Genomic DNA, 14,688 nt, shown 5'->3' with positions numbered 1-14,688 from the left:
CGCTTATTGTCAGATCGTATCTGTGCATCTTATAAGTATTTAGTTAGTAACAAATTATTATTAATGTGACCAACAATAATGAGTGAGGTCGCTTGGGGTCCTTCAAAACTTCTGAACAAGTTACAAAATAAAGGAGGACCTAATAGTGACGTCAAATTCTTTGTAAGCTCAGTAAATCCTTGAATATGTTGTAATACTCGAGAACTTGCCAATTCGAAAAACAATAATAATGATTTTTACTAGCGAAGTTTCACTTCCATTAAACTTTCGTTACTGCCCAATTTAATACTCTTTTGCACATACAGTGGTGGAAGAAATTGTGGAAACTTTCGAATTTTGTATTCAAATTAGACATTAAGGAATGTAGGCAAGAACCATTACTTGAAATATAAACTAAATATATTGCTCGTTTATTTAAACAATAAAATTAAAATTTTCATTCGCGAGTATGCCCTGTAGAAAATAAATTCAAAATTTACATGGAAAAAAGTATGGAAACTTTTACGTTTGAAGAACACGTTTACAACAAAAAATTATCAATATTTTGTAGAGCAACCATTAGCATCTAGAACTGCTTGGCATCGTTTGGGCATGAAATCTATTAATTGTTGAACTGTTTGTTATTTTAGACCATTCCAATCTAATTATTTCGACGAGTTCTTTCAAATTTTTAATATTTGAATGGGTTCGAATCCGTTGATCCAAAATATTCCACAAATGTTCAATTGGGTTCAGATCTGGAGACCGAGACGGCCATTCAAGTTTGGTAATATATATATAAACAATCGTCATTTCCTCAGAAATAGGCTGTCGACCTGTTAGGTCTTTCTGCCTGTGATACAATGGTAATCTTTTGATGACTAAATACTATCACATTACATCTGGAAGTGCTCCCAAAGGGTGCTCGAAGGGAAACGGAGGCGGGATTGTCTTGTCTGTCTTGTTAAGCAAAGCGGGCTCAGTATAGTTGAGCTGTTGGTGTTCTTTTTCCATCTGTTCTGTAGTTGTCGTAGTCTTTCTGTTATTCTTATCATGTTTGTGCGTTCATACAGTAATTGGTTGGGTGGGTTGTGTAACGGGTTTTCGGGGTGTCTTAGTTTTGTGATTAGTCTTAGTGCAATCTGTTCTGTAGTCTGTATGTGGTTGCTTGTTTTTTCTGTTGCATTTGCCCTCAGTACGTGCCCGTAGTCCAATAGTGGTCTGCATATGGTTTTGTATATTTTTATGGCGGTTTCCATACTAATCCCTTTGTCTTTGTATGTCAGTGTTCGGAAGTGTTTTGCCCTTTTTATGATTTCTAGTCGAATATTTCGTACCTGTTTCGTAAATTTTAGTTCATTGTCTATTCTTATTCCCAAATACTTCACGTCGTTCCTTGGTTTAGTCGTGTGTCCGCCTGTCATTATTGTTGGTGAGCTGTTTTTGATGTGGTGATTTGAAAGTAGAAGTTGATTTTTAGTGTCGTTTGGCGTTAGTCTCCATTTGTAAAACCATGTAATGGTTCTGTTCGTCAACGTCTGAAGCTTTTCCACGGCTTTCTTAGTAGTTTTGTCGTATGCAATCAGCGCTGTGTCGTCCGCGTATTGCAAAATGTATGATGTTTTCTCTATATATTCCTTGTCCTGTAGATCATAGTTGTATATGTCGTGGCAGTATCTATTGTAGAGCAGTGGTGAGAGCGCCGAACCCTATGGTAGCCCCTGTTCCGGGGTGAAGGGGAAGGAGAAGGCAGTGTCAAATCGTACCTGAAGTTGTCGGTTTTCTAGCAGATTTTTGATTAAGTAGATTAGGTATTTTGGTGTTTTGTTTAGTAATATTTTTCTGCAAAAACCATTCTTTTACTATATTTGCAGAATGCTTGGGATCACAGTCCTGCTGAAAAACCCGTCTAATCGGCATTTCTTCTTCTGCAAACGGTAACATTTTGTTCTCTAGAATGTCGTTATATTAAAATCGATCCATACGCCCTTCAATTAGAACGATCGGCCCAATGCCAGATCTCGAAAAACAACCCCAAACTTGGACATTACCACCTCCATGCTTCACGATGGAAATTTGATGTTTTGCTTTGAATCTAGCACCTGTGGGACGCCTTACACAGTGTCTTCCATCAGATCCGAATAAGCAGAACTTGCTCTCATTGTTCCAAAGAACCGTATTCCATTGCTGTTTGCTCCAATGCAGATGACTCCTCGCAAACAGCCTTCGAGCCTTTCGATTCTTGTTGGATAATAATGGTTTCTTTACTGCAACATGTCCATGAAGTCCTCCACTAATTAATCTATTTTGTATCGTTCTGCTGGTTACTTGAATATCAAACTGTCCAGAAATTTCAGCAGTAATTTGTCTAGCGGATTTTCCTGGATCTTGTTTTGAAATCCTTAATACCACTTCTTCAATATCTGGGATGGTTTTACGGGGACGACCAGTCTTGGGCAAGTTTTCCACACTGCCCTGCTTCTTAAATTTGGCTATTATCTTCGTCACAGCACTTTTACTAATCAGAAGAGATCTTGCAGTTTCACTTTTCTTCTTTTTCATTTGATATAAATCTACGACTTTTTGTTTCAAGTCAAACGAGAAATATGCTGTTTTGGGCATTGTTGAAACAAGATTCAATTGAAATAAACCGCACTTTTGGAAGATCGTACACGATTAAGAGAAAAATAAACCTGTTTATGAATAGTTTCCATACTTTTTTCCAGCACATTTTTGTTTTTGTTAAAAATATTGACAATAGTAAAATTATTTTTAAAATGGAATTTCATATTTGTTTATGTAGAGACTTATTTACCTTTTAGATATTAAAGGCTTCAATTTCAATTAAATATATCATAGAAAAATGTTAATATATTAAAGTTTCCATACTTTCGTCCACCACTGTATGCATCTACATACCCAGAACTGCCGGTTTAATCCGAATTAAGGTGACGTTCGCCATTTTGAAAAGAAGTTTCCCTATACACCCATCGGAAAAGTCTAGGGACATTTTGGAAAAATCATAAAACAGATAACAAATAATTTTCATTGCAGTTTACACTGTAGTATATTGATGCAAACTCTCACTTTACATTCATATTTAAATTGGTTGAAAAGGTCTAGGAGTAAATAAACACTTTTCTTGCGGAAAGCAAAAGTAAGAATTTTAAGCATTGTTAAATTGTCAGGTTGGTTCCATTTCATTACCGTAGGATCCATTTGTCAGATTGCTGCAATCCCTTGGTGTATATAATCAACAGATATAATTGGTGCTGTTTGACCAAATCGAGCCGCGAACAGAAGACATAAGTTATAAACTAGCTTAGGCTAAGTTGGAGGAATGAAGAGGGATAGATAGTGAGGAACCCTAATGGTACGCCCACGTGTATGATCACTGAGTTCGTGTGGTTCGCAGCACTACTGGAATTATCCGTGGTTGAGGCCCCATGAAGCAAAAGAAAGTCGAGCCTCTTCTTGTTAGAACCAGGAAAGAGGGTCGAAGGACAGTCGACGACGGTTCCGACAAAGGACGGTTTATGATGTCCAGATGAAGCCGGCCACATGGCAGATCGGCAACAGACCTCTGGTCAGGGTACGGCGCTGTTTTATTGCCCCGTGAATTAATACTTAAGGTATTCTAGAAACTGGGATCGCCCTCTTTTTGACCCCAAATGACGAAGCGGCGGAGTTTCGGGAGTGCCGTAAAGGCACGCCAGTATCCCTTAGTTAAGTTATCAGGCTAATTGTAACCATTCATCAATAACACCCTAGACAATAGAAAGAACGAGCCTACAGTACTAGCTGATATTCAACAGGTGCTTTGAAGATACTGTGTTTTACCATGGAACGACAACATGTAACTCTGAATGGGAAGAATCGAATGGTGGCCGACCGCATGGGTGTTTCCCAAAGTGTCAAATCAGTCGATTTCGGAGACGCAGAAACTGGAGTTCGCTCCGACTTACAACATCCAGGACGTGAACGCACTACAACTGCAGCTCCAGATTGATTTTTAATTTTAAACGCTAGGAGGCAACCTACAATTACGGTATCTGGATTCGTTCCAGATTTACTACGGGGGCACCGGGGGACTGTAGGCCGAGATACTGTCAGAAATGGTCTATATGAAGCCAATCTTCATAGTCCAAGACCACTAAGTGGTCTATCAGTTTCCAGAAGCAATTGCGCTGCAAGATTAGAATGGTGTCGAGAATATCGAAGTTGGAAGGAAAGTGATTAGACTACTTTTACTCACTGACGAATCCAGATTCTTATCAATTGAGAATGTGGGGCGGTCTGGAAATGTTGAACGTTGACGACATGTCCATGAAGTCTATTCTTTTGTTGGCACAATAATGGTATGGACCTGAATAATAACGGCAGAACTGACCTAGTTTTTCCAAATGAAATCCTGACATCTGGATAGTGTATTGATACCATTCTTAACCCTACAGTTCGATCATTTGTCGACGTTGTTGGTCAAAACTTTCGTCTAGTGCATGATAATGCTCGTGCAGTACTGTGACAGGCTGGTTAACCAACAAAGGAGTTGTCGCATCGCGATGGCCAGTACGATCGCCAGATCTGAATCCAATTGAACATGTCTGGGACATGCTTCAGTGGACAGTTTCGCCGAATATGGCCAACATTCACAGCGCATTCGATTACGGGAACTAATATCAGAAAAATAGCAAAGCACACCACAACCGGAAATCCATCATTTATCATCATATCATCATCAAAAATCGTATCATTTTTAGTATGGACGACAGAGTTAGGCCTGTAATTAATGACCGTGGAGGGCATACTTTATGTTAGATTTAATCTTTTTTGGTTGTCGAGAATGTTTTGTTAAGCTAACAGGAGGGCGTTCTTAGCTATATTTATAACTTATGAAAAAATCGATATAATTTAGAAATTTATTAACAGAAGTTTAGTTTTGCCGCGTATTAAACACTTTCTAAGACTTCTTCGATGTGAGTACTTTTATATGAGAAGCAACGTCGTTTACAACGATTTATCACAAATCGTCATTCATATTTGAGAAAATGGTCACAAAAGACCTTATTCGGAATACCTGTTTGATATTATAACTGCCGAAACCCTTTTTTGCAGTTCAAAAACTGAAGTAGCGACTTCAAAGCCTCCTAACAGGGACTAAAGTAGATCGTTTAATCTCGCAAAAGTAAAAAAATTTAATTCTTCTTGACGTAATCGTTCACTCATGGAACCAAACAAATTGTGAATAAAATAATAACGCTCATGTATGTTCATGAATTATATTTAAAACAATCCCTATATTCATTTGCACGAATCCCACATGGCCTTACTAGCATTAAGGTTGGGGTCTGACGAATTCGTAAACAAAAACGAATGTTTCATTTGATTTCATACAATTTAAAAATTGTTTAACGTATCGTAGAATAAATTTTAAAAAAATGAAAAACTGAATCAACTTACCGAAATCGTCCAAGAATTCACGTAGCTCTATGGCTTTTTTCCCAAAAATTTCATTTCCCTAGCGAAGCGTCGCCACCGGATTAAGAGGCTTAGTTTGACTCTCTTAATGTACAGGGCGTTTCTGAAGTGACTATACAACGCTTGCCTAAAAATTCCTTAACCAAAGATAAGGCGCTCTAAGCAAACTTGCCTGCATCCAACGTTGTTTCGTTTTGCAGTTGCAGGGGGCCCTAAATTCTCAAATTAGTAATGTTTTTTCGGGATAATTGCTAAGCATTCTCACTAATTTTCGAACTAACACTATCTAAATTGTCATGTTTTGTCGCGATTCGGGACCTTTTTTGAAAATGTAAAAATACTGAAAATTGCGCATTGTTCGTAAATAAAAGTTAATATTTTCGTCGCCCCCTGTATGAATGACTTAAGTTTTTTCTCTTCCGCGAGGCATCTTTATTTTGAAACTATTTTGATTTTTGTAAAATTTTTGTCAAAAAAAACTATTTACGATATCTTACGCTTCATCATTGTTTATTCGGAACGAAAACATGAAAAAAGCTTTGATTCTGAATAACCGCCAACTTTTATAACAAATATTGAAAATATTGACGGTTTCCTGGGATACATAGATAAATTTGATTTAAAAAAATTTAATTTGGACTTTAGGCACCACATCCAGCTCTTTTTGTAACATTGTCTTCAAAACAGTGGTCAACTGCAGGGTATCATAAATAAGTAATTTTTTAGAGCAGCTGTGTATACCTGACGAAAATTCCACAAGAGACGAAAAAGTTCCAGTATAAAGTCAGTTAGTGGAAGAGATCAAGTTAAAACCATTCGAGCAGGGGGTAACGATAACACAAACTTTTATTTACGACCCCCCCCATTAGTAATATTTCCGAGCTTCGATGAAGGACCCCGTGTACCCCAAAACATGCCAATTTATGTAGTAATTCATGGACGTGAATGAGTGAAAATTGACAAAAGCATTTAGCAATTAATTCGAAAAAACGATATTAATTTGACAACTTTGGGGTCCAGTAGAGGCAAAAGGAAGCAACATTGGATATAGGCAACTTTACCTCGAACGCCTTATTTTCGATCGAGGAATTTTCGGTCAAGTATTATGCAATAAGTTGAGCGACACCCTGTATAATATACTGTTATTAACCCGGGCGAAATAACGACCGCCTAATCAACAGTAATGAAATAGATGTCTCAATGATGAGGTCATGGATAGTTGAACAATATTGCGATCTCGACTTTTGTATCTGAATTTTAATATCTCCAACAAAATATCAGAATTATCGTTACTCGAATCGTCCCTTTAGTGAAATTACTTTAAAAAGGGCGAAATGTTTTCCAGTTCAAGTTCAACTTCCGTCGGTAGTCGTGACTCCAGCCAATGGACGCGTCAGACCTTTGTACCAGCGCCCTTTCGCTGTTGACCGTCTATATCTCGAAAACACCTTTGAAATTTAGAATGGGAAATCGTGCGAATTGCACCTTGAACTACAGGGCCTGCAGCCCTAGGGCTACAAGTGGGACACTTTCCGTGATTTATTTAGAAAATCGAAAATAGAGAGACGTTAAAAAGATGTTTGTGTTACATTTTACGACATATTCGTTGTAATCAGTGCAATCAGTGTAATGATACCAGTTAAATCAGCGTATCGATGTAAAAACTATGTCGCAATGTCGAAATTATAAAAAGCGTTCGACAATTTCCTGACTCCGTACGTTATGATTACGAATATGTAAAGTCGTGTTACACCATATATTCACAACAGTAAGGTTGATCATTTAATCCGGGTTAACTTGAAATAGAAGTCGCAAAGGTCTTTCAGACAGATATCGTAAAAGGCGATACAGGGTGGGGCACCAAGAGCGCCTCAGGGTATTACGTCCTTATTAATAATTTGATCGAAAATTGTTTTTAGAGGTGCATGCAGGACCTTATAAGGTACATTTTAAAAATATTTTCAATTATACAGGGTGTATATAAAAAAAGATACATTTCAAACATATGTTTTTTTTAATGGAACACTCTATATTTTATTACATATTTGGAATTATAAGAAGAAAATAGTATAAGTTTGTATAACACATATTGGGTTTAGAACAATCGCTTCTAGAGGAATTTTAGAAAATATAAAAGTGCAAGAGTGAAGAATTTTTTTTTTACTGGGTGAAATGAGTTACTTGGCTATTATTTTTTTACTAAACTGATATACAGGGTAAGCAAAAAGGGTGGTCAAATTTTACTCCCTTATAATTTAGCATGACTTTCTTATTTCAAACGGAATATATACATTTTTATGTATTACTTAGAATCACTAATTAATTCCCTTTCAAGTGATACTACAGTGTTCTATTCCTATCTTTTACCGTTTTCCCATAATATGAAATTTTATTTAATTTTCAGTAATAACACTAAATAATACAAATTATGCCTTGGATTGGTTGCTATGGTTATTAAAGAAAGCTAATTATTAACTGGACAAGTGTTCAAAGACTTTATTGAAAATAGACTTGTAGAATTATTGGAAGAAATACCATTAACAATTGAAAGAAAAATGTGGTTTCGGTTAGATGGAGCACCCGCACATTTTCATAGAGATGTGAGAGAGAAGTTCTCACTACTATGTTTCCCCGAAGATGGATTGGGCGAAGTGGTCCTCAGTTATGGCCCGCAAGATCGCCCGATCTTACCGGTATGGATTTTTTTATGTGGGGCTACATTGAAGATGTAGAGTACAAATTACCATCAACAACAAAGGAGGACACGAAAATTCGAATTCAAAATGCATTCAGAGAAATAACACCAGACATGTTATCAAAAGTGAAATTTTCTTTTCAAAAACGTATTCAATTATGCATTGAAAATGATGACCATCATTTCGTACATTTACTGTAAATTTAAAATTTTTTTGGGAATCTGTTAAACTGTATTAAATATTTTTAAATTTCGTCCCCTATAATTAGCTTTCTTTAATAACCATAGCAACCAATCCAAGGCATAATTTGTATTATTTAGTGTTATTACTGAAAATTAAATAAAATTTCATATTATGCGAAAACGGTAAAAGATAGGAATAGAACACTGTAGTATCACTTGAAAGGGAATTAATTAGTGATTCTAAGTAATACATAAAAATGTATATATTCCATTTGAAATAAGAAAGTTATGCTAAATTATAAGGGAGTAAAATTTGACCACCCTTTTTGCTTACCCTGTATATCAGTTTAGTAAAAAAATAATATCTAAGTAACTCATTTCACCCAGTAAAAAAAAACTCTTCACTCTTGCATTTTTATATTTTCTAAAATTTCTCGAGAAGCGATTGTTCTAGACCCAATGTGTGTTATACGAACTTATACTATTTTCTTCTTATAATTCCAAATAAGTAATAAAATATAGGGTGTTTCATTAAAAAAACCATATGTTTGAAATGTATCTTTTTTTATATACACCCTGTATAAATGGAAATATTTTTAAAACGTACCTTGTAAGCCCTTATAAACACCTCTAAAAACAATTTTCGATCAAATTATTAATAAGGACGTAATACCCCGGGGCGCTCTTGTTGCCCCACCCTGTATATTACGATACAGAAATGAAATTTTTGAGAAAATTTTATGGTTCCATCCTCCAGGAGCACTCGGCATATCGTCTTAATGATCAATATCCTGTTTTTTCTCACTAGTGTTTATCAAAGAACTGCAATTTCCCGTAGATTATCTGAACTTTATTGTGATATACGAGCTTAGATATCATAGCTCGTGTCCAATCTTAGTTTTTAATCAGAGATTGATTACTTATTTTAGATTAATTGATCTATAAAGGAATTATGATCGTGGGTAAACTAAAACGAAAATAAATGTCGCCTCTTGATTAAAAGTTTAATGTTTTTTGTCCCATGTGGAACTGCCCGTTCGAGACCCGGACTGCGTGTCCTGGACGGGCGATTTCCCAACGTGCGAAAAATATTTAACGCTTTAATGAAAAAATTACGTAAAATCGAAAATATAATGAAAACTGGCGATTAGAGCGATGCACTGATCTGCTGAATTGATGGAACGAATTTTTACCTTGCGGCTGATCAAGTTTGTCCTGCAGTTTTCGATAATGAAACAAACTTGTATCGGATCCGCTAGTGCCTCAATCCCCCGAGTATACTACATATACTGTTATATACTGTATATCATGTTATTTTTGAACGTGAAGAGGCAAGTTAATTTGAATATCATGAAATGTATAAGATTTCAAAATCACCTGGTTAGTCATTACCTCCAAAGTTTTCGGGCTAAACTTTTCACGGCTTCAGAACTAGTGCGATAAATAATGCAAAACCAAACAAACCGAATTATAAAATTGGGTTGACAAACCTTGCACTAGACACAATGTCAACCAAGTCAGGTGAACTTATGTATTGACTCAGTCCTGCGAGAACAATTGTCCAATTAAATATGATATCAAGTATCCTAATCAGACTCAGATAAAAATGGTCGCAAACGAACATTACCGACACAACAATTACTTTTTAGAAATTTTGTAAAATTAATCATTTGAAGGTAATCCGCCGAGATTGTTTCGCGATATTCATATACCGAGCGATCACAATTAGCATTTAAATGTTTTTCGACTGATAAAACAAGATGAAGAATCGAATTGCTGCTGTTCGAAAACGGCCGTTTCTGCAATCACACCATTCATGCGAATTCTAAAATGTAGTAACTGATATGAGTAAACTGTGGGCAGTAATCAATTCACAACGAGAAGATTTATTCGTGGGTTAAATTGACCATAGAGTGATCATTAACTCTCGGTTAAACGGGTGCTTGGTCGGTTTCGCATTCGCACGGGCGGCGTCAGTGAGGGACAAAACCAATAGGATCGCTGGTGATACTTTTTTTTTCTTGAAATAATTTCATACGAATGTATCTTCTGTGAATCTTTTAGGACACACTGTATGATATGAAATCGTTTGTGAAATTGCGCCTTTGCCTTAGAATCGAAATTGGCAAAGTTCCAATTTTAACGCGCGTTTTTCATGAAAATCCGGACAAAAATTTGAAGAAGAAAAGTACCATTTTTTTGGAAGTATTTATTTAAAAAATGGCCAGATTGGCGTAAAAAATGGTATAAAAAAGAGAAAAAATCAAAAATGGAGGCTCTCAGACTTTCATTTTAAAGTTGTAAAATTATCCCCCTCAATAGGCCTTTGTCTGTTCATGTACAGCCGAGTTTTGCAGTTTTTGAAAAAAACGTGTTTTACGTCTCCTGCAATATATACAGGGTGAGTCGGGAGGATCGTGCCAAACTTCAGGAGCGTGTTGTACATGAAAAATAAATGTAAAAAAACTCAAATGTTGTTATCCGATTTTCGTTTGTTTACAAGTTATGGCGTAAATAAAATTAAAACATAAAGGTTAAGCAACATTTAGACGAAACGTTTCCTGGACGTTGGATTGGTCGTGGTGGTCCTATTAGTTGGCCTCCAAGTTCTCCAGACCTCGCACCACTAGACTATTGTTTGTGGGGTTGGTTTAAAACTAAAGTGTACAAAGTGAAAGTGGACACTCAAGATGCACTAATTCAACGCATTAGAAATGCTGCAGCTGCTGTTGAAGAAAGACATGAAACAATCAGGAGCGCAACGAATGCTCTTCATAGACGAAGCCGAAAATGCTTAGAAGTTAATGGAAATATTTTTGAACATTTACTATGATGTCCAAACGTTAATTTATGGAATTTCTTATGAAATTTATAAATTTTTTAAATTTTATGTTTTAATTTTATTTACGCTATAACTTGTAAACAAACGAAAATCGGAAAACAACATTTGAGTTTTTTTACATTTATTTTTCATGTACAACACGCTCCTGAGGTTTGGCACGATCCTCCCGACTCACCCTGTATAATTTCTTCTCCCACCTAGAGTTCGGTACATCCATTTCAATGACGCCTGCAAGCCTTGTAGCTGAGGCACGTACACTTCGTGGTAGGCGCTTGTCAGCTGCTCTTCTTTCCAATTTATCCTGCACTATTTCCATACCAAGATCTTTTTGAAACAGCCTACGACACTTCTCGAATTCGCCAATTACACTATTGCCCTTGTAAATTACAAATGCGTTGACTACTGCAATATGGAACAAGTTACAAAATAACGCCATTGTCCAACAGTTCGTGTTTCTTGCAACATTGTATGATGTGATCATTGTATGATCTACTCCTCTTTTCACACTGTTGCAGAAAATGATTTTTTCAGGTTTTTGCAAATTATCATTCTCCTCATCAATACCATCATCTCGGCGGATCATGGAAGCCGCAAGAACGTCTTTTCCATTTGTAGGTGCATATCACACGACGATCATGAGTTGTGTGAACCATACCGCCTTAGCTTATAGCTGGGCCAACGTAAATCTTTGGATTCTCTACTGGACCCGTTAAGGAACCAGCGATAACCCATGATACAAAACTATCCTTAAATTAGTTAGGAGGCGCATTCTTCTTCATAATTTCCCGTTGAGTAGTTATGTTGTTGGTTTGAACATTTATCTTCACTTCTTGAAATAATGAAGTGAAAAAATCCCGTTTTCGAGAAAAGTAACGTAATTCATGTCAGCATTAAACGCAAGTACTGAAGAGCATACTGGTCTATCTTTTATTTGTATTATTTCGGGAGCTAGTTCTCTTCTATTGGCTCTAATTGTGTCCATATCGGAAAGTCGGTGATCCTCTCTTAGGAAACTTCTCATAAGGGCACATCTTGTAAACCAACGACCCACTAACATTTCTTCCTGAAGCTGGTAAATGTGAGCAAATTCTTTGAGTAACTGCAGAAGTAGAATTATCAGTTTTACATAGACCGCCATGCTGAACACCAGCACAGATCTCCATGTGGGAGCTGTAGAGTGTCTTAGAGGAAACAGTAGAAATTACTTTAAGTTCATATCTCATTGGTTAATTTCCTATATACACACGGAAACCACAGGGTGTTAATGAACACGTATTATACGAGGTGTTCCATAAGTGTTTCATTCTATTTCAGTGGGTAATAGTACAATGGCCGCCTGCACACGAATCCTAAACACACCTGGAATATTTCAACGTATCAGAGCATCAATGAGCAGGCGAGCTCAATTATGTCTTGAACAAAATGGCCGCCAATTTGAACAGTTTCTGTAATGTTATAGCAAATGAATAATATTTAGAACACATTTAATATTATTAAAACCATTTAGAGGATGATATCACGCATGTAGACAATTTTTTACTAGCAAACGCTACATCGGACGAAAAAGAATCAGGGGAGCATTTCTCTGCTAAATAAAATTAAACTTCCAAAAATAATTTTTATTTTGATAAAAAGCAGTAGCGCACCATTTTTTTCTTTAAAAATGTGCTGAGAGGTGTCCATACCCACGCCACTGGTGAAATTAAAAATTACCTTTTTGCATAGATAAATGCGTCTACATTAACTCTTAAAAAGTGCCAAATTTCACTTACATATCTCAAGCGGTTTTGAATATATCAATAAAAGTCGGATTTTTTAAGTAAAGTTTTACACCCTGTATCTTCTTAATGAAACATTATTGGAATATGGTTTATATGGGGAGTCATATTATTTTTCAATGTACTAATACCCACTAAAATTTAATGAAACACTTATGGGACACCCTGTATACTTATAGGACATACAGGTGGATTGAAAGACCAACTTTTTTTAATAAAGTCATACGCGGAAGCGCACCGTTTTCGAATCATGGGTAGATTTATTAGTCACGCTTATATCAATCAATCATGGTAAGTCACACTCACAACAACTTTTATATCTGTCAATAACTACAATAATTGTTCAAAATGGTGGCCAACAACCTCAATGCACGCGTTACATCTACGTATCATATTTCGATACGCTCTAAGATGCCGGGTCTTGCTTGTATTTCTTGTACTGCAGCCATAACGCCCGCCAATAGATCCTCCTTCGACGCTACAGGGGTCTCATAAACAAGATTTTTCATATAGCCCTATAAAAAAAGTCAAGGGGAGTTAAGTCGGGAGAGCGTGGTGGCCATGTAACTGGTTCCTTTGTTCTAATCCATTTTTCACCGAAATTTTTTAATTTAAGTATTTTCGAACAACCGGCGAATAGCGTACTGATGCTCCATCTTGTTTCAGCCACGTCTGACGACGACTCTCCAGAGACACTTGTTCCAGCAATTCGGGCAAGGTTTCTTCCACAAAGTTCAAGTAAATGGGAGCGGTAAGACGAAGTGGAAGAAGGTATGGCCCAGTTAAATGGCCATCAACAATACCAGCCCACATGTTGATTCCGAAATTTGGCAGACCAAACGCCATGAGGGTTTTCGTCAGCCCGAATGTGACTGTTGCGAGAGTTGAAAATACGCTCCTTGGTGAAGATGGCTTCGTCAGAAAATGAACAAACCCTGGAAATTCAGGCTGTATTTGATAACGTTGTACGAACCTCCCAGAGAAAATGGTACGTGGGGCATAATGAGTTGGAGTTAGTGCTTGAACTAGTTGGAGATGTTATCTTCTCAAAACTTGCCAAACACTTATATGATTAACTGTCATGTCGCTTGCAATAGTTCGCGTGCTACTTGACAGATCTTGTTCAATCCTATGAAGCACCTCTTCCTCGTATTCTATGATTCCACGATTTCTCTGAACTCCACAGTTCTTCCTATTAACTGCTACTGTTCCCGTTTCCCGCAATCGCTGAAATACTCTGGCAAACACTCTATGCGATGGCCTGGGCCGATTGGGAAATTGAGCTAAATAGAGCTGTTCTGCCACTGCCGTGAGTTTGGCCGTAAAGTAACATCATGTTCGCGCAACCGCTAAATTTCTGCTAATCGATGGTGCATCCTCAATTAAATTAAGTTACAAAAACTCAGAGAAACTAACAAATTTGACACGTGAAAATTGACAGGAGCTACCAAAAGAATGACAGCTTAGTTTAAAAAAAAATCAAGGTAATAACAGAAATAGTCCGCAGACGGGTGGGTCATTTGCCGTGCTTGATTAATATGAGCATCACTAATAAATCTAGCTATTGCAGAAGCTTCAACATAAAGATCTTGCTTTCACGTGATACCCTAACATCTGGGCAATAAATAAAAATGGGAAGAAATCAGAACTCAGACCTCGACATACCATTATGTGCCGAACCATGGGTGCCGTGTTAATTACCATACATCTGGTTTACTTCTCTGCTGATTTAT

At 36.8% G+C, this 14,688-nt stretch overlaps 1 protein-coding gene across 1 annotated transcript in view; it reads right to left on the bottom strand.

Moving 5' to 3' along the window:
* The window catches only part of slif (slimfast), a 54,327-nt gene extending 44,462 nt beyond the window's left edge, over window positions 1-9,865 (bottom strand). The window contains exon 1 of the mRNA XM_066299863.1: window positions 9,713-9,865. Within this exon, the coding sequence (XP_066155960.1) occupies window positions 9,713-9,724 (12 nt within the window). The 5' untranslated portion in view covers window positions 9,725-9,865. The remainder of the gene's footprint in view (window positions 1-9,712) is intronic.
* Window positions 9,866-14,688: the final 4,823 nt, after the last annotated feature.

Source organism: Euwallacea fornicatus, chromosome 35, assembly GCF_040115645.1.
Source record: "Euwallacea fornicatus isolate EFF26 chromosome 35, ASM4011564v1, whole genome shotgun sequence".
NCBI lineage: Eukaryota > Metazoa > Arthropoda > Insecta > Coleoptera > Curculionidae > Euwallacea > Euwallacea fornicatus.
Note: the sequence above shows the minus strand (reverse complement) of the source record. Positions and strands in the feature narration are given on the sequence as shown.